The sequence below is a fragment of the Thamnophis sirtalis genome, unplaced genomic scaffold (assembly GCF_051295495.1).
Source record: "Thamnophis sirtalis isolate CommonGarterSnake01/CBP01778 unplaced genomic scaffold, rThaSir2_p1.2 scaffold_10, whole genome shotgun sequence".
NCBI lineage: Eukaryota > Metazoa > Chordata > Lepidosauria > Squamata > Natricidae > Thamnophis > Thamnophis sirtalis.
Window position 1 is genome coordinate 46,761,625 of NW_028261390.1, and position 21,641 is coordinate 46,783,265.

At 39.0% G+C, this 21,641-nt stretch overlaps 1 protein-coding gene across 5 annotated transcripts in view; it reads left to right on the plus strand.

Annotated features, from left to right (window-relative positions):
- Positions 1 to 18,749, plus strand: part of IRF2 (interferon regulatory factor 2) — a 43,030-nt gene extending 24,281 nt beyond the window's left edge. For 4 of the 5 annotated variants that reach the window (XM_087724533.1, XM_014054753.2, XM_014054752.2 and 1 more), the window contains 8 exons: positions 1,341 to 1,435; positions 2,749 to 2,848; positions 6,521 to 6,697; positions 8,059 to 8,105; positions 10,060 to 10,174; positions 11,268 to 11,432; positions 12,464 to 12,513; positions 17,418 to 18,749. In XM_087724533.1, the coding sequence (XP_087580659.1) occupies positions 1,349 to 1,435; positions 2,749 to 2,848; positions 6,521 to 6,697; positions 8,059 to 8,105; positions 10,060 to 10,174; positions 11,268 to 11,432; positions 12,464 to 12,513; positions 17,418 to 17,720 (1,044 nt within the window). In that variant the 5' untranslated portion in view covers positions 1,341 to 1,348 and the 3' untranslated portion in view covers positions 17,721 to 18,749. The remainder of the gene's footprint in view (positions 1 to 1,340; positions 1,436 to 2,748; positions 2,849 to 6,520; positions 6,698 to 8,058; positions 8,106 to 10,059; positions 10,175 to 11,267; positions 11,433 to 12,463; positions 12,514 to 17,417) is intronic. The other variant, XM_087724535.1, reaches the window with a different exon arrangement.
- Positions 18,750 to 21,641: the final 2,892 nt, after the last annotated feature.

Genomic DNA, 21,641 nt, shown 5'->3' on the forward strand with positions numbered 1-21,641 from the left:
GGAATTGCATTTTTCTAACCCCTGCCTTAAGCATTCCTATGTGAACCATCTAGGAATAGTAGCTGTTTTGAAGCTCTTCAGCTATTTGATGTAGTGGAACTAATGTATAAAATGGTAAGCCAGCAGAAAACATTTTTTTGTTTTGTTTTAGAACAATGTTCTAGTAATTAATTTATGTTTGATGTCTTTTTGACTAAACAAGGAAAACACTGGAGGTATTGCTCTAATTCTTGAAATCTTACTTGTCTACATTCCAACTGTATGTGTTGATCTGGTGTGAGGTCAGTTCTATATTCAGCATAGCCCAGCATATCAGTTTATTTTGTCGAAGCATGACAACCTCCATCCATTATGACATTTCTGATTCATATATTGCAACCATGGTATCGTTTTACTGATGAATTATATTGCAGGTCCATAATTTATGATCATGTTTGCTCTCTGGACACTGTTATGGTTTATAGTACCTGATAAATGATTCTAATCTCAATGAATTCAATAAAAATAGGTTGATGTATTCTTGGAAAAGCGTAAAGGGTCCAACAATCTGTTCCAACATTAATTCACCAATGACCACACTGACTTGAGTTCCTTGGATAACTCCCAGTTACCAGTGAATGTTCAAGCTTACAGGGTATAAGGTTAGAAACCTTACCAGTCTTAGCTTTAACATATTTTCCCAGTTATGCAGGGGTGAAATGTTACCAGTTCTCCCAAACCATTAGTAAAAAATGCTACAGATTCGCCCAAACTAGTAGTAAAATAATGCTACCGGGCAAACTGGTAGTTCTGATGAATAGCTTTGTGACAATCAGCTGTGCCGCATGATTTAGAAATCGTGAGGCACAGCTGATCATCAGAACTACTGGTTCACCTGAACCGGTTTGGGCAAACCGGTAGTTCTGACAATTAGTGCCTGCGGTGCGCATGCACATATGAAGCAAACCGGTAGCAGACTTGAGGGCATTTTACCCCTGCAATTATGTGTGTATACATTTCTATACCAAAAGTGTATCTGATGTCTTAGGAAAAAGGTTGGGGGTACACTTAGCTCTTCCTTTGAGATCAGCAAGATTCAAAGATTCTTCTTTTTTTATGAAGATATTCTTAAGCTGAAGGAGTGTTGAAAATTGTCAAGAGATGTAGACATTTCACTGATTGAGTGTAAAGTAAATGCTCATAAGAACTAAATAACCATTCAGGAAAGATTAACCAAGATTCAATCTGTTGATATTGTTTTACTGTACATCAAAACATTAAGCATTCATTGGCTTGTGTATTTAATCAAAAGGAAATATGAATTTGGCTTTCAAAATAATCAGTACTTCCTCTTCTTGCAGAGGAAACAATGCCTGTGGAAAGAATGCGAATGCGGCCATGGCTAGAGGAACAAATAAATTCAAACAAAATCCCAGGGCTGAAATGGCTAAATCAGGTAAGGCGAGCCTGCATTTGTAAGCAGTGAAAAATAAACCAGGTCATCTTTTCTAAAGCAAGGCTGCAGAGTATTCAAAAGTATGTTTTGTAGAGTATGCTACTACAGGCAAAATGAATGAGCCTCATGCTTTGGACAATTTGTTTTGTTCTTTGCTGCCTAAAAGGTTGCCTCTTCGTGTGATCTGTCTGTCTGTCTGTCCGTCCGTCCATGCACAAAGAGAATTTCTTCTGTGCAGACCTGAGTCTTCCAAAATATATGGCGGCTTTTAATTCTCCAGGAAAGGGGAGCTTTACTTATGGTAGCACACTACAAAGCCCTCATTTCCAATGCTTTGCTTAGCCTTAATAACAAACACTGTGCTCACTTCGGTCAAGCCATTGTTTATCATTCTGATTTTATAAAGCAGAGATAAGCCAGTCACCTGATTCACTTGTAACTAGAATATTTGCCTCCCCTTTTTATGTAACAAACAAGGAGGTATCCAGTTATATGATCTCTATAAAAAAGGAGGAAGATTTTAATTTGGCTTTCTGAATGATACTTCCTATAGCATTTGTGTCTTTATCTATGAATTTTGGGATAGATTAAATGGACCAGTGGGATTTGCTAAATCTTTCCCCTTAAGTAGAGGGAAGTAGAGAAAAGTCTTCCCTCAAGTAGCCTATAAAATCTAAAAATGTTGTTTTTGAAAGTGTAATAACACACAGTACCTCAATTGTAATATTAATTGATTTGTGCATCATGTATATTATTTTGGGAGAGTACTACAATTTGAAATGATAAAAAGCTGTCTCATCAGCATCCTCATTTTTAAAGATTTAAATAAGTGCTTTTCAAGCTTGGTAATTTAAGATGTGTGGACTTAAACTCCCAAAATCCCCCCCAACCAGTAGCAGAATTCTAAGAATTGAAGTCCAAATTGAAAAACACCTCTTTAAAAGTTCTATCTTCTCTTGTTTGCCCTCCCAGAATACCCTCATCATCTCAGCTTCCCTCTGTCTTTCTTCTAAACCCAATATAAAAAAGTAGATTGCAACCAACTGTGATCATTTTTAAGAATGCTGGTTGTGGTATGTGAACCAAAACAGCAATATTACAAATAAATGCTATAGGCAGAATCTCACATTGCCATTCAAAAAGTAAAATATTTAAAAATATATTCAGAGATCTAAAAGAGCCTGACAGCACCCAGAGATGTGTCCTTTAACATTCTGGTGATCCTGAGTGATTGTCTAGCTTTGCTGTAAGTATCTAAGATTTACGTTTGTGAGCTAATTCTTTATGTGTTTTTCTTGATCTCTACCTCTCAGGAAAAGAAGATTTTTCAGATTCCTTGGATGCATGCTGCACGTCACGGGTGGGATGTCGAGAAAGATGCTCCTTTATTTCGGAATTGGGCCATTCACACTGGTATGGAAACTTATTTTTACTGGGTCGGTTTCTTATTGAATTTCTCTATTTTTCTCATTGATACTACTTTCTGTTTTGCTGTTCTGTGTGATCAAACTCATTAGTACCCTAAACATGGTAGAATAAGTTAAAGTGCCCTCTCTGTTTCAAATGGATAGAGCAGTAGTTTTCAACCTTGGAAACTTGAAAATGTGTGGACTTTAACTCTCTGAATTCTCCAGCCTGCATGGCTGCTTGGGGAAGTCTGAGAGTTGAAGTCCCTAAATCTTCAAGTTGGCTATGTTGAGAAACACTGGGAAAGAGAGTCCTTGAAGTATAAGTAAAGTCACTTAAATATCAGATGTGTCCGTATGCTTTGCTCCTGAAAATTGATTTCTGGGACAATGTGTGAGTAAATATGGACTACCAATGAGAAACTTGCTGATTTGATTGTCTAGAATAGTGATTCTCAACCTTTTCTTCACCATGGACCCCCTTTAAATATCTTTTGTGGCCATGGATCACCAAAATTAACTCATTACATTTAAATCATAACATTTCTTCAAGCCTTCACGGATCTCCTGTGATGACATTGTGGACCCCCAGGTTGAGAGCCACTGAACTCTATGTAGCTGTAGAGTCTAAAAGGTCTTGGTTTTCATTCCTCTATCACAAATATTTGAGTTGTGAAACCAAATGAAACTAAATTCCCCCTATCCATATTCTGAAGGTGATTCGGCCCTTTGGCTCCACGTCTTAAGAACTACCACACTTAAATAGGGGGATACACTTGTGACCCACAAAAAGCATTTTGTTATATTTGGCCTTTGGGCAGGTGCAGAAAATAGTCAACTTCTCCAGAAGTTGAACTCGGGCATATCTGTAAGGGTGGAGCTGGTTCAATGGGCTCCAGGGAGTCTGCCTTGGGAGTGGTTGTCAATTGATACCACATCCACAGAGGTGATGGAACAACCTAGGTTCAAACCAGGGCATCTTCAGCTAATGGTGAACCCTTCTTGGCAGTGTGCCGCCCAGTTAACCCTTATATTTCTTCAATGTTTTTGATCAGTTAATGTTTTACAGGAATCGTTTTTGGTAGATTAAACCAATGGTGTTATAGACTTATATTAGAAAATCTCCAAAGCACCTGAAAGTTTCCAAAGCAGAAGGCAGGAGAAGAAGCAATGGATGAAAATTAATCAAGGAAAGAACCAACCTAAAACTAAGCAGAAATTTTCTGTCAATTAGGACCAATGTACCATATTTTTGGAGTATAAGACGCACTGGAGTATAAGACACACCAAGGTTTTGAAGAGGCAAATTAAGTGTTTGCACTCTGCAGACCTCCCAAAAATGGCCCATTTTTTGTGAAAACGGGCACATTTTGTGTCAAAAAAGGGCATGCATAGCCTTTAGGAGGCTTATAGAGTGTTTTTAGTTTTAGTTTAAAGTTTATTTATACGCCGCCCTTTTCCCTGAGGGGACTCAGGGCGGCTTACAACTCATGGGGAAGGAGATACAAACAGTGACACATAAGAACAATACATAATTAAAAAGAACACAACATTCATACCATTCGGGAGGGGGTGGGTTACAATCTTTAGCCCCAGGCCTGACGGGATAGCCAGATTTTAAGGGCTGTGCGGAAGGTCTGGAGGGTGGTGAGGGTACGAATCTCCACGGGGAGATCGTTCCAAAGGGTCGGAGCTACTACCGAGAAGGCTCTCCTCCGCGTAGTTGCCAGTCGACACTGACTGGCAGATGGGATTCGGAGGAGCCTAATCTATGTGATCTAATTGGTCACGAGGAGGTAATTGGCAGGAGGCGGTGTCTCAAGTATCCAGATCCACTACCATGAAGGGCTTTATGGGTGGCAAGTACCACCTTGAAGCGCACCCGGAGATCAACAGGTAGCCAGCGCAGCTCGCGGAGGATAGGTGTTATGTGGGTGAACCGAGGTGCACCCACAATCGCTCACACGGCCGCATTCTGGACTAGCTGAAGTCGCCGGATGCTCTTCAAGGGCAGCCCCATGTAGAGCACGTTGCAGTACTCCAGCCTAGAGGTCACAAGGGCACGAGTGACTGTTGTGAGGGCCTCCCGGTTCAGGTAGGGTCACAACTGGTGCACCAGGCGAACCTGGGCAAATGCCCCCCTGGTCACAGCTGACAAATGGTGGTCAAAGGTCAGTTGTGGGTCCAGGAGGACTCCCAAGTTGCGAACCCTGTATGAGGGGTGTAATGTTTGACCCCCCAGCCTGAGAGATGGAACACTTGCCAAATTAGTGGGAGGGAAACACAATAGCCACTCGGTCTTATCCGGGTTGAGCACAAGCTTGTTAGCCCTCATCCAGTCCCTAACAGCTTCAAGGCCCCGGTTCATCACGTCCACCGCTTCATTGAGTTGGCACGGGGCGGACAGGTACAGCTGGGTATCGTCCGCATATTGATGGTATCTTATCCCGTGCCGCCGAATGATCTCGCCCAGCGGTTTCATGTAGATGTTGAATAGTAGGGGGGATAAGACCAAACCCTGCGGCACCCCATATGTTAGGGGCCTAGGGGTTGATCTCTGCCCTCCAACTAACACCGACTGCGACCGGTCCGAGAGGTAAGAGGAGAACCACTGCAAGACAGTGCCTCCCACCCCCACCTCCCGCAGTCGTCGCAGAAGGATACCATGGTCGATGGTATCGAAAGCCGCTGAGAGGTCAAGGAGAACCAGGAGGGAGGCGTGGCCTCTGTCCCTGGCTCTCCAGAGGTCATCGGTCAATGCGACCAAAGCGGTTTCTGTGCTGTAACCAGGCCTGAAGCCGGACTGGAATGGGTCGAGATAGCTAGCTTCCTCCAAGGACCGCTGGAGCTGGAAGGCCACCACTTTCTCAACAACCTTCCCCACAAAGGGGAGGTTGGAGACTGGACGATAGTTGTTAAGAACGGCTGGATCCAAGGATGGTTTCTTCAGGACGGGTCTCACCACCGCCGCTTTAAGTGCGGAGGGAAAATACCCCCTCCCGAAGGGAGGCGGTAACAACCGCCTGGATCCAGTCCCGTGTCACCTCCCTGCTGTTAGCAACCAGCCAGGAGTGCTCCTGGTGGCTGGGGTGGGAGGGGCAAAATTGAGCAAAAATCACCCTTTTCGCTCATTTCTTCTGTCCCCAGCCCCCAGGAGCAGTCTGCAAGGCTCCTAAAGGCTCTGCACAGCCATTTTGGTGAAGGGGGCTGGGTTTCAGGAGGCAAAAATGCTGTATTCAGTGTATAAGACACACCCAGATTTTCAGCCTCTTTTTTGAGGGAAAAAGACACGTCTTATACTCCAAAAAATACAATAACTGCTTGCCTCCTGAGGTCCTCCAACACTGGAGGTTTTTAAGAAGAGATTGGACAACTATTTGTTTGTAATGGTATAGGGTTTCCTGCTTGAGCAGAAGATTGGACTAGAAGATCTCCAGGGTCCTTTCCAAGTTCCCCTCACAGTTTTATTCAAACTGCTACACAGATATTTTAAATTAAAGAAAAATCCTGTATCACTTTTTCACAGTTCCTGTCTTTCTGTGGCCTTTGTTTGTACTGCATTTCCTTCCCCCACTGTCAAATTAATCATTGATTTTTAAACCGGTGTTACAACAACAGTCTCTTCCACTTCAAGATAAAGTCCGGTTACCAATAATTTTTTTCTTCCCTTTTTGCTTAGGAAAGTACCAGCCAGGAGTCGATAAAGCAGATCCAAAGACATGGAAGGCCAATTTTCGATGTGCGATGAACTCCTTGCCAGACATAGAAGAAGTTAAAGACAAAAGCATCAAGAAAGGGAACAATGCTTTTAGAGTGTATCGGATGCTGCCATTATCTGAGAGGCCTTCTAAGAAAGGTAAATGAAAGGACTGTGATAATTCGTAACTTATGGGACAGCAGCTAACTGCTTTTTAAGAGATTTCCCAATATATCAAAACTCCACAGAATTTCCACTAGATCAAAACAAACAAAGCTTAAGCCTCAATACACTTAGGAAACCAGACACATGTGGATCAACAGGCAGGCATAGTCACAGGCACATCTACTAAGTGAATGCAACCACCTAAGAAGAATAAAAATAAAAATAAGTCTTTAAAGTCCTCATTTCCATACTGAAATATCCTTCCCTTCATCTGTATGGATGAGCACAAATGGTCTTGGCTCTGTCAGCACTTCCTATGACACCATCAAATTCCATGGGTTGTTTTTTTAATGTTCTTAAAACTGATAATCAAAGAAGAAAAGGAGAATTGCACATGGTCCAGCAGATGACAGTTCTGAATTAATTCCTGGCATCCCAGGGTTTTTTTTAAAGTCCCTTTTCAGAAAATGGGGAAAAGTCTTTCATTGCTAGTCAAAATAGAAAACATTGTAAATGATGATAAGGACCCTGGCATTCATCCCCTTCTGATATATCAATAATATCAGTTTGTGTCAAAGAAAAACAGAAGGCTCAAAACCATGATACTTGCTACTTGGTTAGTACTTCGCTAACCTCCCTGACCTGAATAATTAAACATGGAAATGAGAAAAAAATCTCACAAGATTTTGCAGAAAACTAGCTCCCCCCCCCCTTGCTTTGGCAGATAGTGATTAGAAAAGCATAATATCTTATTATTTTGGAAGACAACTCCAGAAACTGAAAAGAAAAACAATAATACCAGCTATTGTATTCCAAATGTAGAGAGGGATCCCATTCCAATATTTAAGTGGCTGCCACAGAGAGGAAGGAGTCAAGCTATTTTCCAAGGCACCTGAAGGCCAGAAAAGGAATAATGAATGGAAACTGATCAAGGAGAGATTCAAACTAGAAAGAAGGAGAAATTTTCTGACAGTGAGAACAATCAACCAAACAACTTGCCTTCAGAAGTTGTGGGAGTTTCCTCACTGGAGGCTTTCAGGAAGAGATTGGACTGCCATTTGCGGAAATGGTGGGACCCTGTTTGGGCAGGAGGTTGGATTAGATGACCTACAAGATCCCTTCCAACTCTGTTAATCTAATCTAATCCTCATTGATGGGGGGGATCTTGGAGAATAATGTCAGTTCTGTTTGTGCGTCTTCATATATTTTCAGTATGATTTAAATAAGTAGCATTTTTCAGGTATTATTGACCTGATTATTCTATTAAATTCATGTGAAAATCTTTTATTTGCAAATAATGGTCTTAATTTTTGTCAGGAAATGACTGTAAATATTTTTTTCTTGCATTTCTACAGGAAAGAAACCAAAGTCTGACAAGGAAGATAAAATTAAACAAATTAAGGTATTTTTTGTTATCATTTCAAGGCTAAAGAACATGTCGTTTCTGGATTAAAAACATTCTGAAAAATTATTTCATATTATTAACCCTTTTTATCAAAAGGACTAAACAGACATTTTATTCAGTTAACTTCATTCAGATATAATAGTTGACCCAGATGGAAAATATGCTTAATATAGATGGTCTTTATTGTAAGTAATTGAAGGTGAAGATTGATTCTTTTCAGGTGCATGGTTTATGGGAGAGGATGGTCACATTTTACCCTCCCCCACAGGACAGGAAGAAATACAATTTTCTTCTTCCAATACTGCATTTCTAATAAGGAGTCTCCTTTTCTCACATCCATGATTATTGAAATGAAAACCAAAATGTAGCCGAATTAGATATTGTCTGCTTCTTTTTTTTTAAAGGTTGTAATAATAGAATAGAGTGGAGTGGAGTGGAGTGGAGTGGAGTGGAGTGGAGTGGAGTGGAGTGGAGTGGAGTGGAGTAGAGTAGAGTAGAGTAGAGTAGAGTAGAGTAGAATAACAGAGTTGGAAGAGACCTTGGAGGTCTTTTAGTCCAACCCCCTGCTTAGGCAGGAAACCCTATAACATTTCAGACAAATGGTTATCTGATCTCTTCTTTAAAACTTCCAGTGTTGGAGCATTTACAACTTCTGGAGTAAGTTGTATTATAAGACACTCTATCAAAATATGTTTCTAACCATTGGATTGAGACCATTCTGCTGGCTCATGAAAAATATTGTCATTTTTCTTGGTTATCCAGATTTCTAGTTACTGAACTCATGGCAAATAGCATCATGATGGGTGGTGGTCTTTCATTCACCATCTGTTCTGTTATCCCAGGCGTTTTTATGGCATCACAAAAGTATGTGTAGCACTCAAATCTCTCTAGGAGGACACAAAGTGATAATTGCCAGCTGCTGCTGCATTACATAATTGGTTTTGTCTTTGAAAGGTTAATTCTCATAATATATTCTGTACAAGGAATTTAACAGGGGAGAGACTTTTCCCTTCCTCCTGTCTGCACATGTGACATTAGTAACATCCTATGCAATTATCTGACTGCACTTTCCAATGTTGATAGGCGTTATCTACACAGTTTCAATAGTATGTTTGCAGACTTCAGGAACAGAAACAGAAATATAGAGTTTTGCCATATGCGGAGGCAAGAAGCTTCCTCTTCAGGCAGCAGATGTTTATTTTATTGGAAAAACCCAAATCAGTTATAACTTCTTTTTTCCTGCTCCATCTATCTAAAAATGGAGGGTTTTATTTCTATTACTTTCTTTTTCCTTGGAAAGATATGGAACTAAAAAACTAAACCAAAGTGATGAAAACAAACACATAATTCTTTCTTGACCTGGACTACCAAATATATGATCACAAATTGATTAAGAATGGGGATTCCCCGTTCTTCCTTGTACATGGTGCATTTCTCACTTCCTGAGATTGGAAGAGCCTTGTGAACAAAGAACATATATTACTATCAAAGGGCATTTTGTGGGTGCCAGACTCAGGTGTTTTTGCACTGACGTTGATGCCCAAGAGTGCCTAATTAAGTTTTATGGATTTGATTTTGCAGGAAGTAGAAATTTTCTAAGATCATGCATTTTAGTTAGAAGAATCACTTGAGTTTATTTGGGAGGCTATGACAAATATTTAATAAGAAAAGTTGTTGGAGATGGTAATACCTAGGTTAATTTCTTAATGCAAAGCATATTTCTTAGAAGGCCTCAGAATAAACTGTGCATTGCTCTTCTGAATGCAGACTATTTTTATGAATAAAATGGCTGGTGTTTTGGTTCTAAAGTTGAACAGTATGAGGCACTAGTCTGCTTCAGCTTGCAGAATGCCAAATAAATGGTATGGGATAGGTTTAGCTGATGATCAATCAGGAGATGTCATATATTTCTGAGTGCCTACCAATCATATTTCCATTGCTTTCTTTCTAGCAAGAACCAGAGGAGTGCTCTTATCAGCTGAGTAATGGAACAAGTCCAGAATTTCCTAATTACTGCTTGTCTTCAACAATAAAAACTGAAGTCGACAGTACAATAAACATTGTAGGTAAGCAGCTCCAGTAGACTGGTGGTACACTCTTTTCCTTGTGTGGCAAAGTTCTAGAGCAGTGTTTCTCAACCTTGGCATTTGCTGGCTGGGGAATTCTGGGAGTTGAAGTCCGGACATCTTCAAGTTGCCAAGTTTGAGAAACATTGTTCTAGAGCAAGAATTTTGGCTTTTAAAGTTCAGTTTTCATACTGAACAGTAATATATCAAATGCATCATAGCAACAGAATAATTAGTCCTGGTTTAGTTAGGAATCTTGAACAAAACTCCTGGGAAATGGTAGAAGTGAAAAAAGAAATTTAACCCTTTATCTAGCAGTTATTTGTCTATAGCAGTGTTTCTCAACCTTGGCAACTTGAAGATGTCCGGACTTCAACTCTCAGCCAGGCTGGGGAATTCTGGGAGTTGAAGTCCAGACATCTTCAAGTTGCCAAGGTTGAGAAACACTGGTCTATAGATTTAGTCTTGTTTAGAGCAGGCCCATTAAAACCATCAGAGTGAGTTAGTCATGAGTCCCCCTAAGCTCCACAGTATCTGAGCACAAATAAGGCTGCGGATCAGCAGGCTCTGGATGAGCAGCCCTGAACATAAGATTTTCAGATTTTTTCTCATCCAGGCTGAAAAGAGAACTCTGACCTGAGTGGGAAAATTTTCACTTTGGACACATACTTCCCTCCCTTGGGGCTTCTGTTGTGGGAATTAGTTGTTTAGCAGAGTGATGGCATACACATAGGCACTTCATCCACTATCAAAGTTCTGAGATGCCCTCCCATACTGTATGGGTGAACTGGTTAAAGTGCTATTGTAGTAAAATCTTCACAGCAAGCTGATTGACTCCGAGTGGTGATGTAGAAAGAATCAGTCAGGAACTCATGGCCCAGTAAACCAACATTTTTTATACCCACTGCCCATACGCCTTACCTACAACATCCCTTTGAATAGTGGGATTTTGTAAACTAGATTCTCTGACGTTTTCTCATTTTATAGTATGAAAATACGATAAACCATAATGCATTCAGAATCACTAAAAATATGCTATTAGTTCATATGATTGCATGTAATCACCATTATTATAATTTGCTGTCATATCCAGTTGTAGGAGAATCACACTTTGAGGTTGATTCCGGGGATCACATGATCGTTCCCAATCCTCCAGACGTTTGCCAAGTAGTAGAGGTAACAACAGAATGTGATGACCAGCCCAGCTGCATGAGTCAACTATATCCACTACAAATATCTCCTGTCTCCTCTTATGCAGGTCAGTAGCTTTGTGAATCTAGAATTTTTAACAGATATTTCCTTTTCTGCTTAGTTAGTTGGAAGAGATTTTACTGGTGCTCTGGGAAAACCATTGTAATCAACATAAACAATTTTATACTAAGAAAGAAAGCTGCATTGAAATCAAATATAGGCACTAAAATTGAATGTAGCTTAAAAGTACTTGAAATTAAATTTAATAAAACTCAGTGAATAAAATGTTAGTTCCTTAAAAGACAATAGCTAATTTGAAGAACATTTAATTTTCATTTCACTTTTGTATATAGTTTAATCTGTCTTTAAAAATGGAAATTATTGTCATTTATATGGACTTCAGGAATTCAGATCAGGGTCTTTTTTGTATTTCCCTATGTGAAATCTAAGTCTCTGTCTGGGACCCACCATATGTAATGCAGCTGTTTTACCAGTGATTTAACCTTGATCTGCTATTGTGCATAAAATCTTGTCATGCATTTTATCTGTCAGTTATATCATAATACAGCCAAATACCAATAATGTTCTGGTAAAAAGCAGTTTACTCGGATATCAATGTATCTTTAGTTGAAAAAAGCAGCCAGAAGTCTAGATAAACATTATCAAGTAAAATAAATGTTGTTGTTTCTTGGGTATGGAGCTAAAACATTACTTGCAGATAAGCCAATGTAATGTGCAGAGTCTCTATGAACAATCATGACTGCAAATGCAGGAATAGTTGAGAGTAACCTCTTGACCCTGAAGCAAGTTCACACATAGTAGTAGTGTTCGCTTTTGGCCCTCATATACAAACAATTCTATATTTTAAAAAAGAAATTTATGGCTACTCATTTTAGATTACTTTTGCCCTCTGTTCCAATGGCTAATATAAACTAACTGGTTTTACATAAATCTCACTAGACTGAAATAGAATTATTTCTTGGATATGAGAAGGTGTAGCTGATGATTGTTAAAACAAAAATAACTGTATTTAATTTCTGTTTATATTGGCTATTCATACTTCTGAAGAATTCCTATTTTTATCCCTGCTTTGTCCAGCAGAAAGTGAAACAACAAATAGCATCCCGAGTGACGAAGAAAATGCACAAGTAAGTAAAACATTTCCAGGTTTTCTTTTAATATTACAAATAGGCTTTGTAATATTGCTTTTAGGAGTTTCGTTTGGTTTATTGATGTTTAGAAGTCAGTATCCTTTCTGTTCTTTGTAAAGGTTTGCAAAATGTCTTCTGACAGATGGAAACAGTGAACAATAACATTTAGATACTACTAATACAGTGATAGTAACAGAGATGAGGAAGGAAGTTGCATTAAATTTATTGCAGAAGCAGTATAAAAATGATTGTACCATTAAGAAATGGCAAATGCAAGTATCCTCGACTTACAACTGTTCATTTAGTGACCATTTGAAGTTATAACAACAGTGGAAAAAGTGACATGACCATTTTTCACACTTACGACTGTTGCAGCATCCTTGTGGTCATGTGATTAAAATTCAGATGCTTGGCAACTGACTCATATTTAAGAGAGTTGCAGTGTCCTGAGGTCATGTGATCATCTTTTGTGACCTTCTGATGAGTAAAGTCAGTGGGGAAGCCAGATTCACTTAACAACCATATTATTAACAACTGCAGTGTTTCATTTAACAACTGTGGCAAGAAAAATCATTAAATGGGGCAAAAATTCATTTAACAACGATCTTGCTTAGCAACAGAAATTTTGGGCTCAATTGTCATAAATCGAGGACTACCTGTAGTAGAATAATAAAGCCATGCTCCTTCAAAGGAGAAGTCCAGAGTGTGATGGCTGACCCATTATGACTGGTCTTCTAAGATATTATTGTTTCTGATGAGATTACTCTGTAAAGATTACAGGAATAGGTTTAAACATCTTAACAAGAGCCATTTGAAACTCTTATCAATAATAAAATGGGCAGTATTTTCCCTTTCCCTCCTGCTGCCACATGTGGCTTATGATCAAAGAGCAAATATGGTCCCTATTAAGCCACAGTATTGGCAAAATAATTTCCCCCATCTTCCTTCTGGCCCATATATAAAATATGATATTCAGGAATTTTGTAGCCAGGTTTTCCTCTCCACAAAAGATAGAATAGCTTTAATACAGGCATTAAATATATATAAAACAAGCAAAAAATTAAAACTCAAATATATATAAGCAGCAGCCAAAAAAGGAATATGATTTTTTTTCAGCCCATTGTTCTTTAGATATATTAAAAGCAACTCTTCATCATTACAGACAGCTTTTAGACATCAATGGACTGGACATTATATTCCAGTAGATTTAGAAGGATCAGGTTGGAAATGATGTTTTAGCTTCTGGAATGCTATGACTACTGAACAATCATGGCAGGTCCAGCAGAGATGCAAGAAGTATATTAATTAACAGCCCCGGCTGCTTGGAGCAGAGATTTTTTAAAGTTTCTGCTGCTGAACTTTGAAAATACCCAAAATTTTAACCATCCGTAGCTTTAATTTCCACATCATCAGGCAAAGTGCAGGTTTACACATAGTGTGGTTTGCTTTGTTTTGGCTTTGTATGTTGGGAGGTCAGGCCATTTTGATTGATTCATCAAGTCTTGATTAAGCAAACTGGCCTAGCACAACGTGTGAACCCAGCGAGAACCTCCCTTGAGAACTTCACTGTAGTTTTGGCTGCAGTGACTTTTCTGTAAGGGATGCGAGAATTAGCAACTTCTTAGGGGCATTACAGCACCTGGTTTGGTCATGTTCAGCACTATGCAAGTCACATAGAATTATTCCAAGCCCACCTAAATACCTACTTGTCCAGTTTGGAGATTAGGCTGAAGTAGCTAAAGGAAAAAAGGGACGTGGTGGCTCAGAGGCTAAGACGCTGAGCTTGTGGATCAGAAACATTGGCAATTCAGCAGTTCGAATCCCTAGCACCGTGTAATGGAGTGAGCTCCCGTTACTTGTCCCAGCTTCTGCCACCCTAGCAGTTCGAAAGCATGTAAAAATGCAAGTAGAAAAATAGGGACCACTTTGGTGGGAAGGTAATAGCGTTCCGTGCACCTTCGGTGTTTAGTTATGCCAGCCACATGACCACGGAGACATCTTCAGACAGCACTGGCTCTTTGGCTTTGAAACGCAGATAAGCACCATCCCCTAGAGTCGGGAATGACTAGCACGCATGTGTGACCGGAACCTTTACCTTTAGCTAAATGTATCTAGCTCAGAGCCAGGAGGCCATTTTCCAGACCAGATGGACAGACCTGGGACTGATATTGGGCAGATGATTCCTATCTGGCTGCTGCATGTCTTTTTTCCCCATCATAGGACTTTTGTACCACATGCAACACACAAAAAGCTAGGCAAATTCTTTTTCTCTTTTTGTATTTTCATTTATAGTGCAGTTTTAGCCATTGAATATATAAGGCATTGAACCTGGTGAATCTCTACCGAAGGTATAATTCTTATATGGGCTATCAGTGGTTTGCAAAGTACATGGGGCCAATAAGTCATCTCATAATAAAATGCAAAAATATAAACTTTCCAGATGTTGCAGTTATTTTGATATCTGAAGGAGTGGTATTGTATTGATGGATGCATACACAATAGCTGCTGCCTTGCCCTTGCAATCCAATTGTCTATGGAGGTACAAAGGTGCCTAGTCAACATGAAATAGCCTTGGAAAAGAACCCCGTGAGCCTTCCAAAGGATCCTGTTGTTTTCACATTTGCAAAGCATGCCCTTTAAATACTTTAGACAATCCTAAGAATTAATGGTTTGAGTGATCTATTTTGATACATTATATATCTTCCACTTGCTTCTTCTCATTCTTTGCAGCCATGATTTTATTGCAATTGAAATCAACCCCCAGGATAAAGTTATGGCCTCTTACTCACTGAGCAACAAAATCTTAATGGAAAAGTTAAACATCCAGTTTGGGCTTCATAGGTTTTAGTGCCTATTATCTTTTATATATACAAAGCTACAGTGGGAGGATACTTTTGTATAAACGTTTTTGTTATATCTTAGTCAGAAGCTGTGTCTTTTGGATTTCCTGAGTTCACATGTGCTTGAACACAATGGCAGGAAGTTCTCCTAAACCATGCTGGAAAGCTTTTTACACATTGTACCTGGGATATGAATAACATTTCTATCCAGTCTTATCACAAGTTGCCTGAGAAACAATCAGGAAACAAATATTTCTTTTTATTATTGTAGTTTTTCCTCTTTATTTTTGATTTTTTTAAAAAAAAAATCTGTCTGCTTTTTGAATGATCATTTCTCTTTTTTGTAAAACTGGGCCAAAGCTGGGTATTCTTGCTTTCTGCTGAACTTACTGTAATGAGAAAAGAGTAAACTAGGAGGTGTGTGATGGAACTCTATGGCAGGTTGAAACCTGCAACTTCTCTAGTGTGGAGAAAAATAATTTCAGCTACAAATGGGGAAAGTTTCACTTTGCCCTTGCTGGATTTTTTTCCTTGCTGGTAACATTTGTTTTGCTATATTTGATATAAGATGGGAAGGAGACCTGGATTTGAAGAGATCTAACACTTAAATTTTCTGTAGCAAGTCCTTGGCTTACAACCACTTGTTTAGCAAACGTTCAAAGTTACAGTGGCACTGAAGAAATTGACTCACAACTGCCATAGCATCCCAAGGATTATGTGTTCAAAATTTGAGCAACTGGCATATATTTCTACCAGTTGCAGTATCCCAAGATCATTTTGTGTTTGTGTGATGTTTATGACCTTCCCAGCAGGCTTCCAACCAGCCAAGTCAGTGGAGCAAAGCTGAATTTGTTTAACGACTGCGTGATTTATTGAATAGTTATAGAGATTCGCTTAATATTCATGGCAAAAGAAAGGTCATAAAATTGGGCACTTAACAACTGCATTACTTAACAATGAAAATTCTGGTCTCAGTTGTGGTTGTTGAGAACTACCTGCATATACTTCTCCATTAATCAGCTGTGACGCCAATTTGTATAGAAGCTTTATTCTGGTGTTTGATAGAAAGCCAGAACAAGGTACCTACTTAATTGGGCACCTTGAAGTCTTAGAACTCTTTGAGTGCCCATGTATGCACATGCAGAGCTTTCCCTAAAGGCCCAGAGATCAGATGTCAATGTTGGGACTAGGGTCAGTAAATATATCCAGCTGGTCCTTCCATTAGCTTATGCATTGAGGAGAAATGCCTGTACAGCCCTTTTCTTTGCACACAAGCATTGTCCCAAGCAACAAAATCTGTATGGCACAAACTGAACTTGTTGCAACAAGGTGCACAATTGAGGCAAGAAAAGTCTAGCTTGTCTTTCACACACCACTGCAAGAATTCTGTCCTTGTTGGCATGTTTGCTCTTTTATACAACAGGTGACATGAGCAATGTGAGATATTTTTTTAACATGTCAGTGAAATGCAGGTAATCATCACTTACAGACCACAATTAGGCACATTTGTAAGCAAAATGTCACATGACCATGCCAATTTAACAACATCATTTCTGTTTCTGGTCGTTAAGCATGGTATCACACAATTGCAGCTTGCGACTTCCTTCCAGTTTCCCAGTAACTTTGCTTGTCGGAAGCTGACTGCGAAGGTTTGCAAATGGAAACCATGTGATTGTGGGAGATTACAACTGTTGTAAATGCGTGCTGGTTGCCAACTACCTGAACTGTGTTCATATGACCAAAGAGAAGCCATGACATCCAGAGCTTTGAGAACTAGTTGTAAATCCTCTTTTTCAGCACTGTTGTAACTTTGAATGGTTGCTGAACAAATGGTTGTTAAGGAAGTAAGACTACCTGTATACTATCTTGGGTACTGGATTTTTGGCTAGGGGCTACGGACCAAGTTTCAAGTCACCAGTTGATCAAAGAGCTGTCTGGGTGATTTTGGATTAGAGTAACTCACAGGATTGTTCTTCTGCAGTTAATTAATAAATTAAATAAATAAATAAATACTCTATTGGAGTTAACAAAATAAGTAACTTAATCAATTCTTCTCTGCAGAGTCAACTTCAATGGCAAAAGAAAAACATTGGTGGGAAGCAATATTATAGCAATTTGGGCACAAGGAATCCACCTTACCCACTTCCTAGTATGGCCACCTTTGTGACTTCTAACCAACCTGACCTCCAGGTGACCATCAAAAAAGAAAGCAGCTCATGGCCTTCTTTGCCAGATCACCCTCTCCAACAAATAGTTTGCTCCGCTTCTACCAGCTACACTAGCAGGCCTCCAGATCATGAAAACCGGGCAAGTGTCATCAAGAAAACCTCAGATATCACTCAGTCAAGAGTCGAGAGCAGCTAAGCCATTCACCGATATGTTCCTGGCAGATGGCATCTTATGGCTTTGAGGAGCATATCTAGTGGGAGCTCTACAAATTTAAGGAAAACCTGGATAGTACAGGATATGACTGTGTATCAACTCCATCATTGGAACATCTTAAACTCAGGACTCTGATTATCAGAATGTCGGAGTTCCAAGATTACAGCCCAGGGAATGGAGGTTCACTTAGAAGTGTTTTGCCAAGCTTCCTCAAGTATCCCTACCAACAGTCCCCCAAAGAGAAGCACTTCACTTCTTGCAGCCACCATAATGAACTCCAAACTTTTGGAAGGAAAGAGAAAATGTGAACTCGCTGGATATTTTTTTCTGCAGAATATATTGTTAATATGTACATAATGCAGCACTAGCAATATTGCAGTCTGCTTTCGCACCTTATTAAAAAAATAGCACTTGCAAAAAAGGCCTTTTATTAATTAATGGCACATTTAAAGCTCCAGGTTTGATCTCTCCGAGGGCTTTTCTGACATATGTAGCCTTGGAATCTGGAAATAAGAATTAAAAAGGAAGGTAAAACTTCCCATGTACATTTCACAGATTGTTTTGAAGAGTGCTTGTCTTATTTGTGTCTAATCTGCTATGCTTGAAATCTGTGTGGTACAAATAGAAGAAAATCTATTACAGATATATTATGCAAATTCCTAGGTTTTAAAGAAATTTTTCCCTAATTCTAACCAGAGTAAGCTTTTTTATTTTTTATACAGTGGAATATTTTATTCAAAGTAAAATTCTAAAGTGAATATAATTGTTTCAAGTTTTTTATCTTTTCTACAGGAAATTTATAATTTTACAATTTAGTGTTTGGTTGTCAGCAGCTATCACATCTTTGTGGCACATTTCTTTTTTCATTTTCTCCCTCTCTTCCTATCTTTTTCTCTTTTTTACAATTTGTAAAAGTGAAATAATGAGTTTTATGTAGCAATCAAAATATCCTGTGGATTGATAATAAATATTACATATAGCTAATTTTTAAATAAATACTTGTCTACATTCATGAAATGGTTCGAATCATATAAGGGGTGAGTTGAGAAATATTGTGATGAGCAACAAACTTGAGCAATGAAGAGAGAATGATGAACACCCGGGCTCAAAAATTGTATCCAAACACGAATATTTAACAAAACGGCATGGAATTCAATCAGAGAATTATATTCAGCAGGTCCTGAAATAAAATGAATGCTATTTCCTAGTTTTTAAACATGAAACATGTTAAATGGCCTCACCAGCCTACTTTCAAATAAAATACTTCATATTTAATTCATTCATTACTAAAAGTAGGCAATGTATTATTTTCTTCCAGAATTTCAAATACATACACTGAGGGTTGTTAGACAGTTGTTAGAGCAACTTTAATGTCTAACTGGTAGACAACGTGGTAGCTTTAATTCTGAATTGTAATAAAACATAAAGGTTCCATACGGTTAAGGTGCTGGTTATGATTTCCATTTATCCTCTACAACCGGATTAAGAGATTAATCAAAGAATGGAGTTAACAGCATATAACACCAGCAAACAAATGTCAGGCATTTACAGCGGAAAATGTTTTAAAAGATACAAGAATAGGAACAAATTAGACCAGACATAAAACACCTTCAAACTTGAAGATTATACTTGGTTTATTTTTTAAGACTATTAAAAACTTGAGACAAATATAGAAAATGCATTTTATGAAAAGATATTTAGCCTAGAAATACTGAAAACATGCAAGGGGTTTTGTCTGGTTATTGGGATGAATGGGCATCGGTGGTGGAACAGATGTTACTTCCAGGGCCAATTTGGAAAAAGCATGGCTGTGTGTAGCAAAGTAGGATAACCAGACGCTTGCTCACACAGTATTGGACATCTCCCATTCAATAACTACTTTTGAAAAATCTCTCTGCTTAGTGCACATCAAGAGATTTAGCAACAGATCTACCTTGTGCTTAAACCTAAGTTAGGATTATTATTATTATTGTATATAATAATATATGGTAATTCTTTAAAATAGTTACTTGAAGTCTGTGTTGGCTTTTGACTATGCACAGAAATATTTTTCACATGAAATGGTTCCCAAATGCGGCCTGACAATGTCTGGTGGTTTACAAAGATTGTTCTTAGTCTGGGTATCAAAAATTTCACAATGTAACATTCTTGTTTGAAATCTCATGTGATTTGACCATACTTGCCCCAAACCTTGCAATATTTCAACTAAGAATACCAAAATTCTGTGTGATTCAATGACGATGAGATCAATAACTATGCTTCTCTAAAAATAATTAAAGATTTCACATTTGCTGTGATGTCCACAGTCATCATGCGGTCTTCCCTGGCTTATTCAATCCTCAAAACCTAATACTGATGTAGCAAATCTACATAAATGCAAAGGCTAAGAATTGCTCTTTGAATACATATGTTTTTACATAAACCAATTTTTAATTCAAATGTAAAAAATATCAACAAAACAATTGTTTCAAATGTTTTTCTAATTTTTTTCTATTCATTTTAACCCGAACAATCTACTTGCATCAGGGCTCAAAGTCAATTCCTATGTTCCTATAAAACATTAAACCTGGTTGCAGATTGTTTTGTGTGTAAATTTCAAGGTATAGTTTTTAACGCTCCCCAAATGGGAATGTTGAAATAAAATTTTGTTTTTTAAAGTAGTAAAATAAGCATGGTTGGTTTAAGAAATTCAGTTTGATTTGCTATCATTTGCATTAATTATCTGTTGATAGATTAAAAACTGGTGTACTCAAAAAATAAAATACAAATAAGTAAGAAATTGGAAAGTAAGTCTTCCTTTGCAGACAACATCTGGCCATAAGTGTTGGTACCATAGATAAGTGTTTCCATCTAATATACAGCTAAAACAAAATAGGAACCTGATGCATGTGCCATGCTGTGTCATTCATATGCTCAGCCAAAATCAAGTTGTTTAATAGATCACATGATTTTAGCCAACACATTCTTGCACTTCCAAATTTCTTAAAATACTGTTGAGATGGAATGGGTATTATTATGCCAGTGATTTGTTTTTAATTAGTAATATAAAATATATATTAAAGCAGTTCTGGGAATTTAAAGACGTTTATTCAATGGAACAATTTATCCTAAGCGAAATAGACTGGTGTTCCTTAATATGTAGAAAACATAAAGGAAACTTTCCTGAATGCAGAGATATTTCATTCCTAATTATTTTGCTAGTTATTGCCAAAAGTGGCAGCAGTCACCAATATAAGAAGTTATATAATGGAGTAACCTCCGGTGGTGGGATATGACTGGTACGCCCCGGTACGGGCATACTGGTGCCTGCTGGGAGCACCAGGTACTACTCTGGAGAGCCCACCCACCCGCCCACCATCCTTACCTGTATTTGAGCCGATCGGGGCATCCGTGCATGCGTACAGTGCCTGCGCAATGCTCCGCCAAGCAGTTGGAGCGTCACAGGCAGTGAATACATATGCGTGTGCTGCGCACGCACATGTGGTGAATGCCCAGTCCTGTTGCACCATACCGGTTGCCCCGGGATCCGGAACCCATCACTGGTAGCCTCCTTGGGAGAAGGGGCCTCTCTAGACTATTGGCAGCTGAAGCCATGGGCCAGGCACTCACCACACCTGAGGGCCACATATGACAGGGACCCTGCTTGGCTCTGTTTGTATGCCAGGTCGTTAGTCACATGAACTGCTATGCACACCTATACCCCAGCCAGTGGGCCATGGTGGATGCAGTGACAGTGGCCCTGAATGAGGAAGCACAGACTGGGTAGCAGTCTTTATTGATGACCATTACATAGTCATTGCTGGGGTGAAATGCTACTGGTTTGGACCGGTTTGCCCAAACCAGTAGTAAAACAAATGCTACCAGTTCAGGTGAACCGGTATTTCCGATGATCAGCTGTGACGC